We start from the raw sequence: 26,777 nt of genomic DNA, 5'->3' as shown, positions 1-26,777 counted from the left end.
ATTTCACAGAAGTCTGATTTACTTGGAGTTATATTCTGTTTACGTGTTCCCTTCATTTTTTTGAGCAGTGTACTTTTGTGTGAGAAATCGTTGCTCAGAAGCAATGCAAAAGCTCTTGTATGATGCCGCTCAAAAATACAGCCATGCCCTGGTTACAGCAGGACTCTGAGCCAATAGTAACATTAGCAATAAGCAGGCAAGGAATATGGGTTAATAAAATGTAACTGGGTGAATGTATGCATAAAAACTTCTGTACATACATTACAATGATTGAATTCTGGCATAATAAAAGCATTAAATCAGAATAAACCATACAGAATAGAGTATAAAAAAATCTTTATTTCCGAAACATTACCCAGCCCATCTGTTTATTCCAATGACAAGTCACTTATCTGTACATTTAGCATTTAAAACGATTAACAAGATGGCATGTTAATTGTTAATTTTCACCTACCGCAAATTTATATCATGTCTAATAGTGATGAGTGAACGTGTTAGGTTAAGGTGTTATCCGAGCATGCTCAGGTGCCGAGTGACTTCAGCATGCTTGAATTATATGTCCGAGTCCCTGCGGCTGCATGCATCATGGCAGTTTGACAGCTGCACACGTGCAGGGGATTGCCTGCACACGTGCAGGGGATTGCCTGCACACGTGCAGGGGATTGCCTGTTTGTTAGACAATCCCTGCATGTGGTGTTGCAGCTGTCGAACAGCCGCCAGACATGCAGCCGCAGGGACTCGAACACATTTTTCAAGCATGCCAAAGTCACTCGGTTAGCACCCGAGCATGCTCAGATAACACCTTATCTCAGCACATTCGCTCATCACTAATGTCTCTAATCAAACTGCTATATCAAACAGAAAAACTGGAACATTCTGGGCACTGCCATACATAACTAACAGGAAAACAATTGATTCAAGAAATAAGGCACTAAAGTATATTGAAACAAGTATGCAACCATTGTGTATATGCATATACTTGCAGTATATATACACACACATCCATACACAGCACCAAATGGAAGCCTATAGGACCAATGTTTGTCTCCACCTAGAAGCCATGTTTAAGTTATGTGCAATTAAAACTTATTTCTTAAAGTGCAGCTTGTACATTATCATTAAATAAGTTACATTAAAACGATGGTGCGTGTAATGCCAAACATAAATATCATTAAATTACAGTACAAAGTAACCCATTTACCCCATAATGCTAAAGTACAGAAACAGACATGAAAAACCTGGAGGAACAAAATTAATATACTATGCAAACATCTTGCTTTTCGGCTTCAGAGCCAACAATGATATGGAAACGTCTTACACAATAAAAAGGATAAATGGGCTGTGACTACCATCAGTATTTTACAAAAAAAACTACTGTCAATTAGAGTAAAATCACTAAGATTTTATTAAGCATAAAACATAAGACTAAACAAAAAAAGGTAAAAAATATAAAATAAAAGAACACTAATCACTTTTTGAGAAACCAAATGAGAGGCTTCAAAATAATTGAGGCATCTTTAGTTAAATGGATTATACGTGGAATAAATAAAAATGCAGCTTACTTTAGATGGGCGATAAAGGAAAATATTCAGTGGGACATAGTGGTTGTCACTTCCGAATAAACTTCAAGACTGTTGGTAAAGATGTCACTTTGTGATTGATACGACTTGCTGACAACGTGACAGCTGCCATCAGTTTCTCAGAAACACATTCAAAATGAACAACCAATATGGCTGTCCTTCCTGTACAAACAGTAGAAATCCAATATACATGCTGGTTAGGCCAAGCTTACTACTCCAATTTGCTATTACATGGCCAATTTTAAATTGTGGGTCACAATTCTCTTTGTAAACCGTGGACAGGCAAATTTGGCCTAATCTATATTACAACTGCATAAACCATCACTCAAAACCCACCACAAGTAAACTCAACTGAAATCATGTCACTGTAGGGAGTATGAATAGCTATCATTTGGGTGTTAAAGGGGTTGTCCACTTCTTGGAAAACATCTTAAATGAAACAAGGCCCCACTGAAAATAAAACCGACATTTACTCTTCCACTGCACAGGCGCCGTTCCAGCAAAGTCTACACTGCAGCCAATCGTGGCTGCTTCGCTCCTACCAAACTCAGACGTGTGGGTAAGATATGACCACTGCAGCCCACTAGCACTCGCTGTTTGTGTCATGGGTCTGGAGATGTGGCTCCACCATCATTGGAACGGTGGTGGTCCGGCACAAGAGTATAACCTATTTTTATATTCACTGGGTTCCTGCTTCATTTAGGAAGGGGCCGTCCAAACAGTGGCTAACCCGCCACCGGTTCCTGCATTGTGACTTTAGCGCTAGTGATATTGGCATGCGATTGAAGCCTTTGCGCCCAGATCTCTCTTCGTTGTCAAAACTGAGCAGCACATAAAGCTTCTTCAGGGCTTACTGATCGTCGCACAATACCTTTAGCCAACTCCCATACCAGATCTCACAACAGGCATGGAGAAAGACGAAGGACTATTTCGCACATCAGTATTTTGCATCAGTGTTTGTAGGTAAAAACCAGGAGTCAAGCTTACAGAGAAAAACTAGAACTGAAAGACTTATACCTGTTCTGTGTTTTGGAGACACGCCTGGTTTTGGCATATAAATACTGATGTGTGGATAAAGCCTAAGGGTGAATTCACACACTGCAGATTTTGTTGCAGAAATGCCTACAAATGAATATCTGTTCCATCCATCTGACTGGAATTGTTCCACATAAATGGCACAGTCGCACAACTTTCGGCCACAGAAATGCACACGAAATACGACATGCAATCATGCCCCGAGCAGATACAGTTGCTGAGGCATAGGTATGCCGCCCATATATCCTGTAACAGGCACTTTTCTAAGTAACAGAACCTGTCACAGATACTTGCAGTGCCTAAAGAGATTGCCCACTACCGTAATATTGATGACCTATTCTTAGGATAAGCCATCAATGTCAAATCAGTCAGGGTCTGCCACCCAGCACCCCTGCTGATCAGATGTTCTGTGGGGGTGGCTGTTGGCCGGAAATGCTCACTTGCGGAGCTGGCAGTCTACCGTTCATGGCAACGGCTGGGTACTACACATCTGCCTTCAATTTAAATCAATAGGAGCGGATGTGTAGTACCCAACCACGGCCACCATCAGAAGACACCCAACTCTGCAAGTGAGCACTTTCAGCCACCACCAACATAGAGGACAGCTGACTGGCGGGGCTGCCCGGTCCCTAACGGTCAGATATTGATGACCTATGCTAATGATAGGTCCTCAACGCTAAAGTAGTGGACAACCTCTAAGACTGTTGGCTTGGAGCTGTATCGCCCAGCATGAACTAATTTCTCTTCACAACCGATAACCCACTGGGCCGGACCATATGCCCGGACAACCACCAGTCATGAAAAACGCTGATCTAGAACAAATGGATGTGGTGGTTCATACTAATGGGCTCCCCACCCCACAGATGTGTTCTTTATACATGCGTCTATGAAATTCCAGATCACTTTAGGCTAGATCTTTACGTCGTTCATTTTTATACCAGCGGAATATGTGCTTTTAATTTAGCATTACCAGCAATTCCTGAATATGTTTAACCTGCACCATCTCAATCGACCGCTGCGATTAAATTCTATTCTCTGCCTTGGAGGTTACGAAAGTGTAGAGCGCTAGAGTTTGGTTCACAACATTATCCTGTTGGCAGTGTGCAGAAAAATGGCTTCCCACGACTGCCCGGTTCCCTGTTTCAATGTCTTCTGTCTGCTGCAGTGCAAATTCTACTAATGAAAATGAATGATGATAATGTAATTTCCTGATTGATTAGTCTGCATACTTCCGGACCAGAGGTATACACTTATGGTACGCATTGTGTCTGAACATGAACTTCATAAAAATGCATTCAAGTTAAATAGAAGGTTAACTATTTGGCGTGAATCTGATGCTGGAAACAATCATTTTACCAATGGGAAAAAAAACTTCCATTGACCTTGAGTGTAAAAACTCAGTGCAATACATGTCACTGTATTGAGGACATTACTTGCTCCAACTCATACAAGCTCACCCATGTGTGAACACGGACACACAATCTCAGCCAAACTGGATCAAGTGCAGGAAAAAAAGAACAAGGCAGTGACAAGTTGCCCTCCTAAACAATGTTAGACACCCATGTACATTGTGGCCCCTAGATGCAGATATTTCGGAAACGTTGCAACATTTATCCAAGGCTCTCATTTCAGTACAATTCATACGTGATAGCGTTTATGGCTTCTGACTAGGACTGAGACTCTGGACATGGCACTAAGCCAGCCTGAACATCTTAAAGGCATAAATCAGTAAAGCAAAAAAAAAATAAAAAAAAAATCATCTTTACCACATATATTTGGCAAACTGACCATCAAATGGCATTGTCAACATAGTAGTCTTCAACAAACATGAACAGACGTAATAGAGTAGTTCCATTACTAATCTGGAAGTTTGGCGTTGTGATACCGGTCCTCTTAGAGCAACAAATATGGTCTACGAGCTACAGTAACATTGTTAATAACATATTCACCCTTGTCTTTACGGGTGGATGGAAGCAGAACGATATTTAAGTTGATGATCCAAGAAAACCACCTAAACCTCCTGGTCCAGATTATGCTGTATGAAATCTGCCCTTAGGTTTTTGGAATTTTTAGTTCATAGAAAGAAACTATCCTTTCTTAGACATTGGATGAAAGTCTCCCAGAAATATCTCAAATAGTAAAACTTTTAAAGCCTTACAATATTTTTCGCAAAGAAAAAAAACCCTATAAAACCATAATATGCTTCATAATTGGCACTAAAGGACACGTGAACAAAGCTTTACTTTCTAACTGCTACATTTAGTGGTCACCATGATGGAACACCAGATCACCTGCTGATCAATGGAAATGGCTTTCACTGATACAGTAATGTGTCGTTTCCATGCGTTTCCGTAGTGGAAGCACACTAAGCAAATATCAGCTGAGCACTTCTGCCCCTTCTCGGAAAATGAAAGTTACACTTTAGTATAGAATACTTCCACTCATGGTCAAGATCTTGCCAAAAGGGCATGTAATATAATGGGAGACTTTAAAGAAGAACTGTCAGTTCTTTCCTGATAAAATGTGTAGCCACATGGAATTATTTGTAAAATAAAATGTGTAGCCATCATATCTACAGCGACAATTTTGATCCCATCATGTGAACAGTGACCAAAATGCATATGGAATTACTAATATCCATACAGATAAGAATTCATTAATTTTAAGATCTAAGGGAGCGGGAGAATAGTAGTTTATAATAGGTGTTCTTACTAATGGCCACTAAATGTACCTTAGCATTGCAGGGTGCCAAGTGGCGTCATTTCTGACTTGGCCTCCTTTACACTATACCAAAAACCTTTTGCCTGGCATAATTCGGAATACAAACCTGAAAAGCAATGGTCATTCATTCCCATTCTGTCCATCTAATCAGAACATAGTTACTTGGCTAAACTAACAGGAATTACAAAAAAGGTAAATGGTCATATTTCAGGGGTTTACATTTTTTGAAAAAACCTTCAGAACACGTAACTTGAGTCTTTATTTGGCAAAACAATTTTTTTTTGGCATTTTTGTTCTTGGCAAGCTAAGAGTGTTTTCTCGAATATATACATTGAATTTGTTGATCCCACCAGCAGAAATCAAGCTTCCTCCTAAACTTTGCTGTGGCACCGATGCTTCACTACTAATCATTAAACAACAAAATCCCTCCTTGGCCAGATTTGATTTATGCTAAGGCGCCTACACACAAGAGCAAAGCCATCCGCCACCATCGATTTTCGGTGGCAATAGGAACAGGGTGGCTAACATATGTGTATAGTGTCCTACCAAAAAAAAAAAAAAGGGGGGGGGGCAGAGGAATATTTTAATTTTCTGAAGGAAAAGCTGTTGGCAGAATGAGCAATCGGGTAACAGCTCCTTAAGGTGTGTAGGCACATCTACAAATAGTGCAGCGATCACAATGCTCATTTATTCCCTAGAACTGAACTGGCAGTTCCTAGTGTAGCACTACAGAGCTGTGTAAAGTGCTCTGACAACACAACCAAGTCCTACTCACTTACCACTGGCATTGTGAGACTGCAGTATCATTCCCACTGCAACGTTTTCCTTAAAGGGCTTGGGACTTTTTTTTTTTTCTTTTATTAATAGCTTATGCTTTGAGTAGGCCATCAATATTTTAGATATAGGGGAGCAAAGCCTAAATCAGTGGATACCAGCACCAGCCAGAAGTCCTCTGATGCTGCCAGAACTCAGCAGCTCCACCATTTATTCACATGAATCTGCAGCTCCCGGCCGCTATAGTTTTGTCAGAGCTGCTGTCCTCCAGCAAAGTCCAAGAACTTCTGGCTGCCGGACAGGCCATCAATAAACTATGGCCCCGATTCATCAGTTTGTGCCAGAATTCTGGAGTAAAAAAAAAAACTGCTTGAAGTGTTGCAAAAATGTTGTGACTTTTGGCATCTGCCAAGTTTTAGAAACTTGGGTACCGAGAAGCCAAACTGAGTGGCTAACAAAATCATCATTTATGCCACAAAAGTGGTGCAAGGTACTACATAAAGTACTCCAGTTTCTGGTTGGATCACATTTCTTAGGCTGTCTTAATTAATTTGTTGCATCTTGCTCCAGTGGATTGTTCATCAAGGCTGACCTACAAAACACCAGACCTAAGATGCATCAGGTCTTTTGTAGTTACTGTTACTAAAGACCGATTTATCTTTACCAAAGATATCTATTGGACAGGTAGCTGGACCTTCACTGCAATGGTTAACTGGTGTGCTGGAAGAACATTAAAAAGAACATTGTATCAACAAAATGAACCTTTCACCTGTAAGCTGCCAGGTAGAACATTGGTTCAGACTACATGATGGCTATATATTGCAAAAAGGACTGGTAATCTTTCAAGGCAACCGATTACAATTATGCACTCTAAAGGTAGCAATCACCATTTTGTCTTTTTACGCTCTAGGCATGGCTGAATAGGAGCCCTTATTTGTTGCTGAAGAGGACCTCTAGCTGATGTGGATTCTAATAGTGGTCTTATTTTCCACCTACTATCAGAAGAAGCTAGAATACGTGCCACTGTGTCAGAATACTGCTATATGGATGAACGCGCGCAGCTGACATTTCTTTATATTAGTGTTATAGCAAGAAGTTCCAGGGCTGTGAGTCATCACCATAAGAAAAGATGTGGAAATTTCCAATGACTCAGGGAATACAGCATCCCTCCGGAGGTGTCAAAGAAAAGGAAATATTGCCTTAACAGGAGCTAGACAGCTTAACTAATGTTCCATAGAAAATAGGGGGAAAAAAGGCAAGTTTCGAAGCCTGCAATAAAATAAATGGCAAATTTGTCTTCTTCACAAACATATAATGCCAAAGTTCAGAAATCTCCATCACCACCAACATAATTGAATGAGTTTTCGTTACTGCTGTCTTCATTACAGATTTCGGTCTGTACTGGACTTGGTTAAACTTTCCAATATCTGTGATTCAAGGTTTAAGTAAGCCAGGCCTGTGACAGAGGCTCAAGGAATAGACAGAGGCTGCGTAATCCTTCAAGTTCTGATCAAAAAACTACCTTGATTGTCTAACAAAAAATAGAAAAGAAAAATGTATATAATATATATTAGTCGACACTTCTATGACAAATAAAATGTTCTAAAATAAAAATACAAACATCACAAATTAAAAAAGCAGCAACTCTGGGCATATCCAGCTGGGAGTGCACCATTATCTGGTGGCATTATGGTCTGCCTTTGGGGGCTGTCTAGAAAGCGGAATATTGACGTAGTGGTGGTCTACGGTCTCTGTTCAAATATCAGGTGACAAAGGTGACGGTGACAATGTTCTCCTATACACTGCATGGTTTGGCCCCCACAAGACATCTTCAAGCTTAAAAGGAGTCCTCTCCTCCTACCACGGCATGCCGGTCCGTGTTCTTTTCCGTTGCTTTTTACAAAGGCAATATATAGGCAGTCCAAATAACCCTAGGGGGAAAAAAAAAACAGCAAAGTTACTACAAAATGTAATGCAAAAAATAAAAGCTTGTAGTCACATGTTTTGTACGTGATGTTCATCAGTGTTTGGCTAGTGATCATTTTTACCATGAATCATTTTCTCATATGGAAAAATAAATAGAAATACAACACTCCTCCTCTTCATTACAGTGTTAAAGGGCTATTCCCAGAGTCTGGTCGCTCTTTTGCAGTCAGGTATGCTTTATTGTGAAATGTTTGGATATCAGCTGTGTTCAGTTGAGACAAGAAAACTGATCTCCGTGCCACAGATAAACTGAAACCCAGCCCAAATAGGATTTCCCAGGAAATCATTACTAGTGGTTACATGTATGTGGGCACGTTTACCGAACAGGGCCTTTATCCCATGAGGCATCTCCTGGATTTTAAACATTAAATACATAAAAGGCATTAAAAAAGGCTTTATATGATAAACGTGGATTTGTGTCTATCCTCCATCTGTGTAAGCTTGTATGCCGTCTGCACCGGGACGCACAGCAGGTGGCCCAGATTATGTCCGAAGAGAGCAGACGGCTCCATGTGTTCAGCTGCCAGCGTGCAAAGTTGGAAAAGCACAGCATGCCAGTTGTAGAGAGAAAGCATTTTAGATATTCCAGCAATCCACCACCCATATATATAAAATCACATATACATACACATACACCAGCTGAAGAGCCCGGCGCTGCCCGGGCATAGTAACTAACTGTGGAAAGTTATAACAAATTATAATTATCCTCCGTCCCATAGTCCCATGCCCATATACCCATCATACATATCCCCCATCCCACAGTCGAGTGCCCATATACCCATCATACATATCCTCCATCCCATAGTCCCGTGCCCATATACCCATCATACATATTCTCCATCCCATAGTCGAGTGCCCATATACCCATCACACATCCTTCATCCCATAGTCCCATGCCCATATCCTCCATCCCATAGTCCTGTGCCCATATATCCATCATACATATCCGCCATCCCATAGTCCCGTGCCCATATACCCGTCATACATATCCTCCATCCCATAGTCCAGTGCCCATATACCCATCACACATCCTCCATCCCATAGTCCCGTGCCCACATACCCATTATGACATAACCATCACCATTGCAACCTATTAAGACATCGTCACCATGGCAACCATTGTGACAGCATCTTCGCCATTACAACCTATTATGACATTAGCGTCACCATGGCAAGCATTATGACATCATAATGAGGGGCGGGGCTTGCAACCTATGACGACATCAGCGTCGCCATGGCAACCATTATGACATCATAATGAGGGGCGGGGCTTGATACGCACACACTTTCCCCCCATTATGTAGATAGGGGCAAAATTGTTTGGTGAATTGGAACGCGCGGTGGGTTAAAATTTCGCCTCACAACCTAGCCTATGACGCTCTCGGGGTCCAGACGTGTGACTGTGCCAAATTTTGTGGCTGTAGCTGTGACGGTGCAGATGCCAATCCCGGACACACACACATACATACATACATACATACATACACACCCACATTGAGCTTTATATATTATATTTTCACCATTCCCAATTGTTGATGGTACCAGCACACCTCTATCCTTTACCTGTACAATTACTTTTGCCCAGATCAGAGCAAAAACCCATTAGTATACAAATCAACAGGGGCAGAGACTACCATAAACTGCGGCTTATATCCATGTGGCTGCTGAAAAGTATGGTCCCGGATTCAAATCAAGCAGTTTCCACTGGTGTTTTTTTTTAAATTCAGAATAAAACCTTAAAAAATACATTTAACATAAAGACCAGATTTAAATTGGTTATTTTCTGATTACTATTGTTTTAAGAATGATTCTTACCTATGACAACTGCAATGGCTCCCAATGCCAGGCCAATGACTAGGAGCAAGGGTGCAATAAGCAGCTTCCCAGCTGAAAAAGAAAAATAAGTCGTCATTTTATATTAATAGATAAGCCCGAACGACAGCCATGGAGATCTGCAATCCATTATGGGGACAGCTGACATTTTTTCTAACAAATCGGACCCGAAATGTAAGAAATGTCCTGCATGTAGCAGACAGAGGACGATTTCACATTCATGTGTGTGAATGTATAAAATCTTTCACATAAGAGTGTTGCAAACCTCATGCATTATGTCTAGAATAAAGTAACAAAGGATAGACGCTGCGGTATATAGCGTGGTCCGGAAATATATATACTGGTTGTAGCAAGCAATGACTACATCAGGCTTATGTGGTTTAGGATGAGGTTTCAGCGAGCAGTATTCACAGACAGATTTCATGTATGACTATTGGATGCTGCAGTGTTATCTAAGCCTTAAAAGGGAGTCTGTCATCCCCAAAATGCATTTTAAAGGGAATCTGTCACCCCATTTTTGCCCTATAAGCTAGGGCCATCGCCATCTGGGGCTTAACTACACATTCTGTAATGCTGTAGATAAGCCCCAGATGAAACCTGAAAAATAAGAAAAACACGTTAGATTATACTCACCGGGAGACGGGTGCGGTGGGTGTCACGGTCCGGCGCCTCCCATCGTCTTACGATGATGTCCTCTTCCTCGCTTCTCCCTCGGCTCCTGCGCACGCATACGCGTACTTTATCTGCCCTGTTGAGGGCAGAGTAAAGTACTGCAGTACACAGGCGCTGGGAAAGGTCAGAGAGGTCCGGCACCTGTGCAATGCAGTACTCTGCTCTGCCCTCAACAGGGCCGATAAAGTATGCGTGCGCAGGAGCCGAGGGAGAAGCAAGGAGGAGGACGTCATCGTATGAAGATGGGAGGCGCCGGACGGGACGGCGACACCCATCGGACCGGACAGAACACCAGGGTGAATATAATCTAACTTTTTTCTTATCTTTCAGGTTTCATCGGGGGCTTATCTTCAGCATTACAGAATTCTGTAGATAAGCCCGATGGCGGTGGCTGCAGCTGATAGGCCAAAAATGGGTTGACAGATGCCCATTTAAATGGGCTTCCTGGTGTGATCACACTAAATCCTGTTGAAGTGTGCGCGGCCACGTCCGTTCTCCAGCCAATCTCCGCTAGCTTCACAAATACACCCAGAAGTGTTGGCAGAAGAAAGTAGACCGGTAGATCTACCCACACACTGGCCAGGATTCAGAGCGAGCTGTCAATCAGAAAAGAGGAGGAGGGCTTCAAATCAGAAGGTATAAGTGCACTGAAGCCTCCTCATCTGCATATGAAATAAAAGTCATTTTCTCAGGCACCGTACCAGTAAAAGGTATAATGCTAGTATTGTTATTAAAGGGGGCAAGTCTCCTACAACACTGTATAGTCAATTAAAACTGCATTTTGAGGGGCACCGACTCCCTTTAAAAAGAGAACTTGAAAGTTCATTACTGCAGTCCACAAAGTTGGCACTGTGCTACACATGCCATCTTCTACAAGTCCTGATCTTTAAGATTTGACCTTCTGAGTATTTGTATATGGAGTCTGTTGTGTTGCCATGCAAATAAGATGCCTAACAATTCATGCACTCACCACAAACAGAGCCTCGCACTAATCTCCTTACATGCGGTCTCTCGGGGAGGTAGCGGTATTTGCATCCAAATATACTGAGGTTTGACGTGTGATCACCAAAGAATCGCAGCTGGCGGTATCTCTCCCCACAACGGTAGCAGAAATTAGTGTTACACTGAGAACAAGTCATGTGATCGCATCCTTCGGTTCTCTGAATGTGGACCTGGAAGGCGAAAGGAAGAAGTCTAGTAAATGGACAAATGGCCAGAACCAGAATAAAAAGTATGTAAGCAACTGTATCAGGAGTGGAGAGTTCATCAGTCCTTTACAATAAGGTGTCCCAAAACTTGTGATTTTCCATGATAGCCCTGTTCAGATACAGCTGTATGGGAGACAGACTGACTGTCCTACTACTGCGGCATTTCTCATCACCTCAATTACATGCAAGAAGGGGGGGACAAGGTACATTCCAATATATAGACCTGACCTCTGTCTGGCTTCTTATCCATTGGTAAACATTACTCCACACTGCAACACTTTCCTTGTAGATTATCTAAATGGATCAGTTTGTAATAAAGAAAAAAAAATTGCAAAAAATATATAAAGAAATGGCCAGCAGAGGGGGCTTACGTCCCGTATAACTGTATATTTGTACATTTCCATATACAAACAATTCAATATTAAGTGCATAAAATAACATTAGCTTTAATAAATTCATAGTGAAAAAATTAGGATGCCTTAGCTTGTAGGTCCTATATGCCCAATAAAAGAATCCTCTCAAGGCTGGGTTCAGATGAACTAATGTCATGGTCCATTATATGGACCGACATATCTGGACAGGCCGACTTGAACTTGCGGCCTTGTATGTGACTATGAGGCTGAACGTTTGGGTACGGAGACCGACAGGCCTTGCATAGTGGGCCATGGATTATGCCTACATGAACCCAGCCTATAACACTGCAGGGGATGATTGTTAGCTCAGTCTGGGACCTCCATCCTCATCCTCTCCGGGCCGTAGGAGCACAGCCAGGAAGAGTAGCGTAGACTGGCCGGCTGCACATGAGCCCTGCTATTCACACCTAGGACACAGACAAGAGTGGCCAAACACAGCCCAGAAATGGATGGAGCACGATGCGCTTACGTGCTCACGGCTTGGATCCATACCACTTAAAGCAGGAATAGTTCTAGGATACTTGGTAAGTCATGCTGAAAAATAAAACTGGATTTTCCTGCCATCAAATCATGGTAGAAATTTATGGGTCAATACACACAGATCAGGAAAAGCTCTGCCTTAGATATTTCCGCAAACCCCAGCAAAATTGTTAGAGAGTTACATACACATTTGCCGTGGATTTCGCCAGTGCTACTTTGAAAGGGGCTAAAACTGCTGCAAATATCTGTAACAGAAATTGATATGTGGTGGATTTAAAAACGCACTGCAATTTGTGTGTACACAAAGTCTGCAGCGTGATCAAACTACTGGCTCAAAAATTCGCTATGCAAGTCTAGGGGTCTGTGAAAAAGTGATTTTGTTTTTCCAGGGAGAGCGAGATCGTAAAAGCTGATGACACTGAATAACAAAGAAAAAAAAAAAAAAATTAGTACGAGAAAATCACTGATGTCTCACCATTTAGCCAGGGTCTGCGGATTCGTTACATAATTAGTGTTGTCAAAGAGTTGACATTATTAGGCCACACATAGTTTTCTGATTTGAAAGTGCTAGTCATTTTTTTGTAATTTACTCAAAGGGGAAGATACTGTCAATACACCCAAACTGGGGAAACCTAGGGGGGGATCACACCACAGTAGGCTCCTCTCACACTGCCCACATCTTTGATAAAGATATGCTCTCTCTGAAAAGCTGCAACACTTTGTTTTGGAGGAACCTGTCCATCACAAGGTCCATGCTGTGATGTGTGCAGATTCATAAACCGATCAAATACATTTCAGGATGATTCTTAGCAAAAAGACATAATGTCTGACACAATCATTATGCATGAAGAGAGTATTTCTTAGTCACCGTTTTATGTACAGACAATACATATATAAACACTGGATAACGCAATAATAGGAGTGTGCCACACACACCAGACTAATGTCCGCAGAACCTGTCCATATCAACAATCTAATGTCTGTGGGGCCGCCGGCTGACTGATGGTCGGGAGAGATGTTGATCGTTCTTTTCTGATTTCGGACTGCCGATCGCATGGTTCTACCAGAGATAAGCTGCCAGCCGATGTGTCAGTTGGTGCTTTCACATAGAAAACACAGAATCACTCGGCGAGCGCTCCCTATGTATGGGAGTGTCGGCTTACATGGCTATCAGCCAAATAACTGGTCAAAACATCATTTGTTTGCCATCTAATGTGTATGACCAGCTGATCTTACAAAACAGCTACAGCAGGAAAACTAGCGTGGCCATTCCCATGGTCAGTGATACCCAAGGGTTTGCCATTTTGCACATAAAGCAGAGATGGCCTAAAGAACTCTTTGGTAGAGAATACTTTTTTGTGGAAATCTGAAGTACTGTTTTTATGCTAATATGGAAACCATCAGGACAATGTTTTCCTATGACACTAGCTGAATCAAAAGATGGGCAAAGCATTTTTGAAGTGTTTGTTCTACTCAACCAACGACCCATTCCAAGGTGCTGTAAATTGTAGGAGACTCAAAAAACAAAACAAAAAAAATTTGTATATTTAATAAAACATAAATGGACAGTAATCCTGGATGATACATAACAAATACCATAAACTTGTGTCTAAATAACATGATCATATGTGCATTTGCACTTTATGTTTTGCGTTCTGACCATAGGCAGCGCTGGCTTCTCCCCTTTATTTGATATTGGTTTGTGGCTGACCACCACTGTCTGCTGTGCGCGCTGGGTTATGCACGCCATTCTGTCTTTATTGTGATTGATCTAGGCTGCTGTACACACATACAGCAGCCCCACACTCCACCAGGCTCTACTTGATTATGCACCTGTGTCTGGGCCCGTTTCACCCTTCATGTGTGGTTGCTGGTTTGGCAGTGAGGAGGTTAGATCTGAAATGTCCATGTCCGGACCTGGTCAATCTTTATCTGCGCTCGCCCTTTCTGGCGCCATGGGAGTGATTCAGAAAAGCTTCAGGTACATTTTGCATTTAATACATTTTAGGAGGTCGTAATGGCACAGCGAATATAAAAAACGTAGAGTAGGACTGCCCTATATGAGAATGCCTTGACGTGGCGGGTTGGCTCAAAGAATTGATCAATTGTTTGCTAAATGTCTCAAAGTACAGTTAGAAATCAATATGTGCATATGCACTTTACGTATTGCCTTCTGACCATAGGCAGCGCTGGCTTCTCCCCTTTTTTATTACATAAAATGTACAATGCCATACTTAAAAAAAGTAATAGTGCAGGAAAAATAAGTTTTTGATACACTGCCAATTAATGCTAATTAATTATGTAAAATCATACAGTATGATTTCTGATTTTTATTTTTAGATTGTCTCTCACAGGTGAAGTGTACCTACAATAAAAAGTACAGACCTCTCCATTCTTTGTAGGTGGGAAAACTTGCAAAATCGGCAGTGTATCAAATATTTATTTTCCCCACTGTATGTAGCCTGAAACAGAAGAGCTGGGCATACAGACAGAATGCTTAATCACCCATCACAAATATTTGATGTGATCGCAATCTCCAAATGTTCCACAATACAGGGTCCTCTATTATCCCACCGCTTATCCCACCCACTGCTGTAATCCTCCTACTAATCCGGATTACACTTGTGAAGGTGACAGGGAAAATTTACTGGCACAGTATCAAATGTTTCTATCACATTCAACATAACACCGGCCTCACCAGACCCAGAGTGCAAGGAGCCCGTCATCCTGTCTCAAAAACAGAAAAAATATAAAAACAGAGTTACCCTTTTCATCAGAACGGACATTCGCTCTGATATATATATATATATATATATATATATATATATATATATATATTCATTCGTCTTATGTCTGTCACCGAAATCGCGGGTCGCTAATTGGTCGTAGCCGCAGCTGTTTGTAACGGTTTGCTGGGTCATGATACTTGACCACATGAACAATTACCACCACGTATCCATTTTAATGAAGATGCAATAAAGTATTTGATTTTACGGAGCTGGAACCCCCTTCTTTCCTTGGATTTTTCCGGTTGTCTACACGGTGGTTCTGAGCACCACGTGGCGTTTCTGGTGAGCTGGCTATTACCTTTTTCTATTGGTAATAAAAAGTGATTATAATGACCCGTTGAAAAAATTTTGGAGGAAGGGGAAATGGGAAAAGCAATTTAATTTTCTTTGCCATCTACTGGGCATTCTTTTTTGAAGATAATTCTAGGGTCAAATGGTCACTGTACCCTTTGATAAAAAGGTTTTAAAGTTGTAGTTTCCAAAAACATGGTCATTGTGGTGCATTCTGAGCCATGCTGTGTGTCCAAAAAAACATTCAATCACATATAGAATATTGCAATACTTGGGAGAAATTGTGTAAAACTTTGTTGGGCATTTCTCATATTACCAATTCTAAAACTGAAAAATTTGAGGCTAAAATTACATTTTAATGGCATTTTTACTGAATTTATTCCACTATGTTTTAGATCATGTGAAGCACCTGTTTAACAGTAAATTTATGTCAATATTTTTTTAATTTATTTAAGTGTGTCAGGAGTAAAAAAAAAAAAAAAAAAAACCCCGAAACAATGTCTCAACCGCTGGGATATTTTCAAGTTATTGTTATGTAAAGTGACATCCAAGGCAGATGAATTTGAGCATAAAATCGGATTTTTGGTCTTTTCAGTTCACATGAATTTTTAAAAAAATATTTAATAAAATGTAGACATAGGCCCGAGTGGTATGTATGAGCTCTACACATCAAGATTTACTTTAAAAAGGTGGGACAAAGTGTCAAACAGGGGTCAGAGGCTATGGTCATCGCCACAGCCCTTGCACCCTTTCCTGAAACTAAACATCAATGACCCTATTTTTAGGGAGATGGGCTAGTCCTTGTGCGCGCTGCAAAATGACTGCACACGCACTATTACTGGCTCAGATCGGCAGTAACAAGACGGCAAGAGTGATGTCACAATACCCGGCGTGCAGAGACCGGTGATGTCACTTGAAGCGGGGGGGGGGGGGCGCTTCTTTTTTTATATAATTATATTCACTTATTATATATTCACTTTAAACCAGCAGGCGCTTCCATGCACTTTTGCATGTGAGGGCTGATTGGCTGTTTGACGCTACCAGGTGTCTACTTTCAGAAAATATGTAGGTATTGGGGGTTGAATATCTTCATTATCTGCAACTTAGATTATCACTGTACATGTTAAAAGTAAGAAATTTATAAAATTTAAAACGAATAAAAAAAAAAAAAAATCCCTGGCAACAAAAGAATAAAGTGAGCGCAAATGTGATAGAATCTGATATTAGAAAAAGCAAAAACTGATCAGGTAATACTGGTATTGCCAGGTGAACAAAGTCACGACTTGCTTATACCTTTGTCACTATTTGATTTATAACTATGCTAATGTCTCCTTTAGTTGATAGAAAACTTAACCCTAAGGATATCATCTCATAAACAAACAGAAAGTGGCTAAGGGGCAAGTGAAGGGCCTGACAAGTTCCTTTTGCACCGGTTAGAACACACCGTTTTCTGTTGATTCTACAAACAAAACCCTCCTTCCCAGCCCATGCCAAACAATCAGGACCTGATAACATGGTTTATGTCCTTTTTCAGGTTGCATTGGAAGGGTGAATGGGGGTTCTCATGACACACCAATCCCTGAGGCCACTGAGTGTTTTTGCCTCAGGGAATGTGAAACTGTAAACTTACTTGACTTTTGTCAACTCAGGTGTTGCAGAAACAAAAGCTTCAACCTCACACGGTCTGGGTATTGACAGTCAGGTTCTTCAAAATTGTGGAGATGACATATGGAGGGCACACAGAGTAAAAAAGCAGGACAATGGACTGGCACATCTCACTGTATCACGAAACAATACTTGGCTGGGTCATTCCCTGGAGGAAGATCTGGCTAGTCCCGTGTTTGAGACTCTTAAATGAGGCTCCACGGACTTTATTTACATCTCACTGTATGGCCCAGGTGGGCAATGCAGAGATAGCAGATAATTGTAATGTGAGAGGTGATCATTACTTTGGTCTTTGTGAAAGATTGTGCTAGTTAAAACTCTGGTTACAAAGCTTGTACACTGCTACACTGGTGTTTCAATTATTAATGACCTTTGAGTGACATTTGGGAGGATACAGCTTGGAGCCAATGTTGCTGATAAAAAGGAACAAGGAGAACAGGTCTACCACCACCACCTTGTGAGGTCAGTTAGGATGTGGCACTTCTGCATGACATCTCAGATGAAAGCAAACTTGGAAGATGCATCTGTCAACATTACAGTTTTACCTTGAAGAAATCACAATTCCATTTTTCCAAAGCTTACTTGGGGAGAACCAAATTAGGTCTGTCTGATCTAATAAAATTATGGGTAGTGCAAGACCTTTTGGAGCTCCTTGAAGGCTTAGACTTAGAAATAAATCTGGAGGACCATCAGTGTTCAATATTTTTTAATGGGTGGTCTCTTGTAGTCTGACTGGAGAAAACAATCACTTGTATACCCAAATAAAATAAGTGAACTTAAAGGGAACCTGTTACCTTGTTTTTCAGCTATAAGCTGCGGCCGCTGCCTTTCCGGGCTTATCTACAGCATTCTATAATGCTGTAGATAAGCCCCCGATTTAACCTGAAAGAAAAATAAAGTTTTATTATACTCACCCGGGGGTGGTCCGGTCGGATGGGCGTCGCAGGTCTGGGTCCAGCATCGCCCATCTTCATGCGATGTCGTCATCTTCCTTGCTTCATATCGTGGCTCCTGCGTAGGCGTACTGATCTGCCCTGTTGAGGGCAAAGCCAAGTACTGCAGTCCGCAGGCACTGGACCTATCTGACCTTTCCCGACGCCTGTGCATTGCAGTACTTTGCTCTGACCTCAACAGGGCAGATCAGTACGCCTGCGCAGGAGCCACAACACGAAGCAAGGAATACAACGACATTGCATGAAGATGGGAGGCACCGGACCTGCGATGTGATGATGTACCATGAAAATATATTGTTTCCGATTATTCAATAAAGACATCACTCTTAGAAGACATATCGTTTTTGGGTATAAAATTATTTGCACAGACCTTAATAAAAGGTGAATGAACATGACTCCCGTGCACCTTCCCAGATACTCACCTTACATCTTGGACACTTCTGGGCATTCCTTTGCCCATACTCAATCTCATTGGCCCAGTGACGCAAAAGTTTGTCTCCTTTCTTGTACTCCCTGCAGTTAACGCCTTCATGCCAGGGAGAATGGCACTTAAAACACCATACAAATTGGCAAGATGGACACTGAACCTAAAAGCAGAAATTAAAAAAAAATTACATTACTTAGGAGTTTATGTTTGAACATTTGTTAATGGTCTTAACTGTCACATAAAAGTGGATTGTGCTAGATCATCATGCACAGTTTAGGAATCAAGTATATTTTATGTGAACTATTTCAGGGGTGGACAAACTTGTAGACTTTAGTAGCCAGTCCAGGAGCCAACATGAACGTAGTGTCTTCATAGATTAGGAGAATATAATCTGATAGTAAATCTTACTACATCTAGTTATGGGCGAGAACCATAGATCGTAAGCGAGCAGGGCCAGGACTCCTCGTTAGCATTGTGTTACTCTAATAACCGATACTGTTTCTACATACCACCAGTGAATTGTAAGGAGCCGCCAAATATTTTGGCGCTAGACTAATAACTGTATTATCTTTAGAATCAGTAAATGCAGTCTCAGCCTCCATATGATGAGTTCATAAATCCACTAATGTATCACTAGCAATGAGTAGACATTAGTATGGTCACAAATAATAATCCACTTGTGTAGCAAATCGATGCAGCAGAGCATGATGTCAAATTAGTGGTACTTTAGCAATAGATAAAACAATGGAGTCTGGTGAGTGTCATTTTGCACAGGATTTTGATACAAATATGTCAGTTGCCTGTGAAAAGGTAGAAGGCAAAAAAGGCAAGACAGGAGGAGTACATAAAAATCTAGGCCCGTGCTTCAATAGCACCACAACTGAACATTGACCCAGCCGCACAGTTAAAAGTTGGCAGTTTTTGCTCTCATTGCTATTCCCATTGCTCCCATTATTCTTCTAGCTTTTGATAGTAAGAAAAAAATAAATCAGCCAAACGAATGATTTGATTTATTGCTAATGTTTAAGGTAATTTCGAGGGAGTGTGGCTCTCCCGATTCTTTGGGGGCATGCCTTTAGTCTGCTCTGTATAATTACCTTGTAAGCAAAGCACCTTTGGTAAAAGATCATAAAAGTTAGCAAAAAATTAACATAAAGAATACTCAGAAGTATAACAAGAAAAAATTAAGAACAAAAAATGGCCATTTTTGTCCAGTTCTGGGCACCACATTTTAAAAAAAAGACATTGAAAAACTGGAGCAAGTTCATAAAAGAGCTACCAGGATGGTGAGCGGACTGCAAAGTATGTCGTACAAGGAACAGTTAAAGGATCTGTGAATGTTTAACTTTCAAAATAGGCTAAAGGCCCTGTCACACACAGCGAGATCGCTGATTTTGTGACGCCACAGCGATCTCGCTAGCGAGATCGCTGTGTGTGGCACGCATCAGCGACCGCCCCCGCCGGGTATCGCTGATCATGCAGGATCGTCCTGGGCCGTTTTTTGATCGTTGGTCGCCCGCTGGCCACCACGCATCACTGCATGTGGCAGCGGGAAAGCAACGATCAACAATGCTGGGAGCTGGTATCCAACGTAAACAGCGGGTAACTAAGAGCCGCGTGGCTCTTAGATACCCGCTGATTATATTGGATACCAGCTTGCTCGCTGGTCCTGATCGCTGGTGGGTCTATGTGACAGCTCACCAGCGATCAGCTAACTATGTCCCAGCGATCCCATCCACGTCGGATCATTGGTGGGATCTCTGGGACATTGATGTGTGTAACGGGGCCTTTAGAAGAGACTTAATAGCTGTATACAAATCTCAAGGGATGTCACAGTGTAGAGGGATCATCATTCTCATTTGCATATGGAAACACGAGAAGCAATGGAATGAAATTGAAAGGAAGAAGATACAGATTCGACAATAGAAAAAACTTTTTGACAGCAAGGGTGATCAATGAGCATAACCGGCTGCCACAAGAGGTGGCAAGTTCTCCTTCAATGGAGGTCTTGAACAGAGGCTGGGACAGACATCTGTCTGAGATGGTTCAGATGATTCAGCATTGAGCAGGGGGTTGGACATGATGACCCTGGAGGTTCCTTCCACCTTTAAACATTCTATGACCTGGTGACAGGTCCTCAAAGATGTAGAGCAATTCCTCTATAAAGGACCAGACGGAGCTCTCACTCCCTCTGTAGGCATCCTCTGCACATCGTCATTTAGTGTTACTATTTTATGATGATTCCCGAGGCTGAAGAATCTGACGCTACATGCCATCTGTTGTGCACTTCATTTTCAGCAGATCAGTGAACCTCCACATTTTGACAAACTGCAATCAAATTAACCTCCTAATGAAACGCATCCTAATATATTATGGCAACAGTAATATCGCAGCTAGATAAAACAGGTCATAGTGCTCCAGCAGTCTGTTGCACTGTCGTTTGTGTGTTATGTAACTGCTTGGCATATTTAAAGAGTACAACAAGCCACAGTTTAGTCAATAGATTGGTATGCTAAAAATGAGAGTGATCTGTGGGTAATTCCAAAGGGAATGCGGTCACTTATGTGCAGTATAGGAACAGTGTCAAAATAAGCTTTTTTTACCAGAAAAATGACCACTGCTGGAATAAAATACAAGGCGATATCGTGACAATACTTACTAAACATAGGAATTCATATACCGAATCATTACATTAGTGCGCTGCTACCCAAGCACAGAAAAACAGTTGTAAAACCACAAATCACAGCAGTTTTACAATGATTTAAGGTGTAAACTATTTAATTACTGATCAGTATTTGTAATGTAACAAATCTTTGTAATAGACTCCATTGCCTTACTTTGCTTCCCTTTATCTTTAACGCCATGCTCAAAGTGCTGACTTGTCTGCCTAGTTCATGCTATCTTGATAGCTGATTTGAACTGCAAGTCTAACTAAAGGTTAGTATGCCGTGATCTTCTCTACTCCTCTCCTCCACGCTCAAAGAATAGGGCTAGCAGGGGTGAGAGGAGCAGAGGAACGCTTTCACAGTACAGACCTTAGCGAGACCTGCAGTTCAAATCAGCTACTAAGACAGAATGAACTAGGCAGGGAAAGCATGGGGTTTAAATAGGAAGCTAAGTTAATGGTGTGTATTACAAAGATTCATAACTTTACAACCACTGATCAATAATGAAATAAAAGTTCAGATACTCTAAAGGAAAAATCCAATAGAAAGAAAAAGGAAAATCTAAAAGGCTATTGCATTTATTATACACAGGTGGGTGCAAACAGCAATTATCCATGATACAAACTGTATTATTACATGCATTATATCATCCATTAGCATATCAGAGACATTGGAACTGATGCCATATTGCCAGTGGCCAAATAGCCACTATGGTCCTTTCTCAAAGCAGACATTTTTATAAACTTCTGTGGGTGACAGCCAAAATGGTGGCACACACTTCCTCCTTTTTGTGAAGACAATGAAGCAGGGTGTTTGCAATAAACTGATTGAGAAGTATCAGAGTATTACAATCTACAGTAATTGCTTATAGTCCTCACTCTCTACTCACTTAGGAGCCCCTAGCTTTTCGATTCAGATGTTAATGAAGCCCTCCAATCAAAGTTTTTATCCTGTTAATATATTCCAGCCATCATATTATATGGCACTGTGTACTTACAATTGCTCATTTTGCCTTTCTGCCCAGTTAATGCCTCTCTTTTCCATTGGGTCTATGACATCATGTGATTAACAATTGACTAGCTGAATCCTTCTAAGCTCTATGTAGAAACAGGAGCTCAATTTTCTCTGCACAAGTAATGTCACAAAAAAAAGTCTAGCAGGGGTGAAGTGGGGAACAACTTTTCAGGAGTTGAAGAGGTGGACGAGTTATGCAGAAACAAGAGACTTCCTGTTTCTACATAGAGCAGACAAAAGAGAATTAGCTGGGTAGAAAGGCAAAATGAGCAATTGTAAATACACAGTGCTATATAATGATTGCAATATACTAAAAGGATAAAAACTTTGATGAGAGTGCTTCCTCAAGGCTGCTCAAGAACCTTTGGTGACTCCAGTCATGTGAACGTAATGTCATCAGAGGTCTCAACTGCAGGAGTCTAAAGAAACTTAACAGGAGACAGACTGGTATGCAGGGTCAGCGTTAAGGGGTTAGGAGAGAAAACCGAGCAATTTCTCATGGCCCCCACTGTCTTAGGCGCCCCCAGCATTTCTATTCCAAGGTTAAGACTGCTTAAGAACCTTTGATGACATCACGGTCATGTGACCATGTGGTCACCAAATGTTTCTTGCAGGAGTCTACAGCTGAAGAGGAGGAGACAGGCTGTTGTGCATGTGTATGTACATTTCTGACAGAGGCACACGGAACTTGTAAGATTCCTAATTTATTAAGTGGCAGGCACCTTTTAATGAATTAGGTGAATCTTACTCCAGCAGCCTCACAGCCTCATTCATCAAGAATGACCTGCACAACACCGGTCTTAATGAATGGGAGCCATTGTTCTCGTTAGCGTGTTGCAAGGTATAAACAAGAGATGTGCTGCCGATAACATGATATGTGATTCTAACCCCATCTTTCTTAGATAGCATGTGAAAAGTAAAGATTGTTGTACATGGAAAAAGGAAATAAGATCTCAAGAAATTTATGATGGAATTCAGGGATTGGAGAATTATTTTGATGTTCCAGAAAGAGATGACATGACTATATTTGAATAAATGTTGACTTTTTTTGTTCAAGAATAAATGTGTATTGCTGTACCTGGAAACAAAACATCCCCTGAAAATAAGCCCTGTCCCATGTTTTTGAGCAAAAAAGTATTATAAGACCCTGCCTTATTTTCGGAGAAACACGGTAGCTAGTAGCAAGAGCAGACAGTGATCTAGACCAGGGGTCCCCAACCGCCGGTCCGCGGCCCAGCACCGGGCCGCGGACACAAGGGGAGCCAGGGGCGGTCAGTGGCGTAGCGGGGGCTGGGGCGGCGCGCAGCAGTTCTTAGCGGCGGCCAGGGAGCGATCCAAGCAGCTCCGCTGCCTGCAAGAGGGAATAGCAGGAGCGGAGCTGCAAGGACCCGTCCACTGCGTCCAGCTTCCTGCCCGCCGCCCGCGCTTCCTGTCTCTGACTGACACAGAGAGGAGCGCGGCCGCTGTGTCAGAGCGAGGAAGCGCGGGCGGCGGGCAGGTGAGAGGTGGTGTGTGTGTATGTATAATGTGTGTGTATGTATGTCTGTGTGTGTACGTGTGTGTGTACGTGTGTGTGTGTGTGTGTAGCCTGGCCCTGGAGGAGATGGGGACATGAGGAGAAGACCGTGAGGGGAGTGATGGAGAGATGGCAGTGATGGGGTGCAGGCAATGATGGGGAGAGGGGAGTGATGGGGTGAAGGGAGTGATGGGGAGAAGGCAATGATGGGGAGACGGCAGTGATGGGGTGAAGGGAGTGATGGGGAGAAGGCAATGATGGGGAGACAGCAGTGATGGGGTGAAGGGAGTGATGGGGTGAAGGCAATGATGGAGAGATGGCAGTGATGGGGTGAAGGCAATGATGGGGAGAAGGGAGTGATGGGGTGAAGGCAATGATGGGGAGAAGGGAGTGATGGGGTGAAGGCAATGATGGAGAGATGGCAGTGATGGGGTGAAGGCAATGATGGGGAGAAGGGAGTGATGGGGTGAAGGCAATGATGGGGTGAAGGGAGTGATGGGGTGAAGGCAATGATGGAGAGAAGGGAGTGATGGGGTGAAGGCAATGATGGGGAGAAGGGGGTGATGGAGCACTCATTCAAAACCTATGGTGAGTTGAGTCACATTATAAATGTTATTTAATTATAAGTATGCACTGCTACACTACAACTGCGTCCATAGCCCCGCCCCTTATGACAAAAGCCCCGCCCCTGCCACACCTCCATCCCCGCCCTGCCGGGCCATGGAAGAATGGTCTTGCTTGAAACCGGTCCCTGGTGCAAAAAAGGTTGGGGACCACTGATCTAGACTATGATCTACAACTGAACACCGTAAAAACCCAATTTGTGATCAAGTGTTTAACCATACAGGCAATTGTGAAAAAGGTGCGACTCATCGTTCAGAGCTCCTCATTGCACAGGTCAATGGCTTACTTTGAACTTGATCTCGGATTTGCTTGGGTTTGGAATGTGGAGCTTTCTCTTGAAGGTTGTAAAGTGCTTGCACTGTGGACAAGGCTTGGTGCTAGAGTCTATGCGACTAAGTTCCAGGAAGTATTTGTATTTGATGATGTCATCATGTGGCAGATTGAACAAAATGGTGGCTTCATCCAGGTGTTTATTGCACTCCGTTATTGGGCATTTTATCTCTACTTGTCCAAGCTGTACCTGTAGGTAAAGTAAAAAAAAAAAATAAGCAATGTTGTATTTAATCAGTGTTTCGGCCCTCTGTGCTTTAACATTTATAAATTGTAAATTTGCAAGTCCTGTATCCACTAGGAACGTTACATTCAATCTGAGTGGGGCCTCTCATGTGAGAAAACAATGCATTCAGTAAAGAGCTTTGATAACCCTCCAACAAGCCAACCAAAAACAATCATCCACCCATAGCAAAGTTAAAAGGTCTGATGGAAATTTTCATAGCAGAATCCTAATACAATAGGCTGTTATTTCCAAATGCCTGATTGAATGTAACAAAATACGCATTATAATAAATATTGTAACAAGCTTCAATTAGAGATAGTACCAGCCATCACAACGGTTTTACAATGCCTTTACTATTGCTTATTTTCTGCATTTGCAGTGAGAAATGATTGTTGCAATAACTGTAGTTCAGACATTTAATGGACGCATGTTAAATGTAGCGTTCAAGCCAGGTGTCCACCTATCTCCCTGTTATTCCCCAGCCTCTACTCTCTGCCAAGCCCTTCATTGGCTTCCTATTGTCCAGAGGCTCCAGTTCCAAACCCAACTATAACATACAAAGCCATCCACAATGAGTCTCCTCCATACATCTGTGACATGGTCTCCCAGTATTTACCTACATGCAGCCTCCGATCCTCACAAGATCTCCTATCTCTACTCCCCTCTTATCTCTTCTTCACACAATCGGATACTAGATTTCTCCAGCATATCACCCCCACTTTGGAAAGCTATACCACAATATATCAGACTAATCGCCTACAATCGAAACCTTCAAAAAGAACCTGAAGTCCCACTTCTTCCGAAAAGCCTACAACCTGCAGTGATCCTCAGTTTACTGAACCACCACAAGACCCACTCTACCCTCTCCTAGTGTATCCTCACCCATCCCCTGTAGACTGTGAGCCCTCGCGGGCAGGGTCCTCTCTCCCTCTGTACTTGTGTATGCCTTGTATTGCTCATGTTTATTGTACTTGTCTATGTATGCCCCTTTTTCACATGTAAAACGCAATGGAATAAATGGCGCTACAAAAAGGAATAATAATAATAATAATAAAAAACAAATAACTCATGTACTAATTATTCCCATTTGTAAGCAAAATAAATCAGCAGAGAAACAGTGTGAACAATGGCAAGTCAACAATAACCCCAAACCCATCAATTAATTAAGGCCCCACTCAAGAGGCCAGACCAGATCCCTGAAATCATACCCCAAGGTCAGACCCTGGGTCAAACATCAAAAGCGGGAGTCACACAAAGCGACTCCACCAGCGATCCAGACAACGATATCAACGTGTCAGGATCGCTGGTGAGCTGTCACACAGACAGCTTCACCAGCGATCAGCACCAGCGACGCCGAGCACGCGGCGTCGCTGTGCTCATTAGTTACCAGCGTGCTGATGCAGGGAGCTGGTAACTAAAGTACACATCGGGTATCTAAGGGACGCACGTCCCTTGGATACCCGATGTGTACGTTAGTTACCAGCAGATTGCTGGTCTCCCGCCTGTCACACGCGTCGAAAAACGAACTTAGCACAGAACTAGCAGTCTATGATATACTATAGCTAGGCCAATAC

The 26,777-nt window shown here is 42.2% G+C and overlaps 1 protein-coding gene across 2 annotated transcripts in view; it reads right to left on the bottom strand.

Annotated features, from left to right (window-relative positions):
• Positions 1-319: 319 nt before the first annotated feature.
• Positions 320-26,777, bottom strand: part of RNF217 (ring finger protein 217) — a 93,504-nt gene continuing 67,046 nt past the window's right edge. Inside the window, exons 2-7 of one of the 2 annotated variants that reach the window (XR_012232270.1) lie at positions 24,934-25,167; positions 18,823-18,987; positions 11,572-11,773; positions 9,912-9,983; positions 667-8,041; positions 320-622 (exon numbers count right to left, since the gene is read on the bottom strand). Coding sequence is in view for 1 of the 2 variants with exons in the window: in XM_073575748.1 (XP_073431849.1) it covers positions 7,968-8,041; positions 9,912-9,983; positions 11,572-11,773; positions 18,823-18,987; positions 24,934-25,167 (747 nt within the window). In the remaining variant the exon portion in view is untranslated. Of the gene's footprint in view, positions 8,042-9,911; positions 9,984-11,571; positions 11,774-18,822; positions 18,988-24,933; positions 25,168-26,777 lie in introns of both variants that reach the window. The other variant, XM_073575748.1, reaches the window with a different exon arrangement.

Source organism: Dendrobates tinctorius, unplaced genomic scaffold (assembly GCF_039654945.1).
Source record: "Dendrobates tinctorius isolate UK_male_01 unplaced genomic scaffold, ASM3965494v1 ptg000046l, whole genome shotgun sequence".
NCBI classification, from domain to species: domain Eukaryota; kingdom Metazoa; phylum Chordata; class Amphibia; order Anura; family Dendrobatidae; genus Dendrobates; species Dendrobates tinctorius.
Note: the sequence above shows the minus strand (reverse complement) of the source record. Positions and strands in the feature narration are given on the sequence as shown.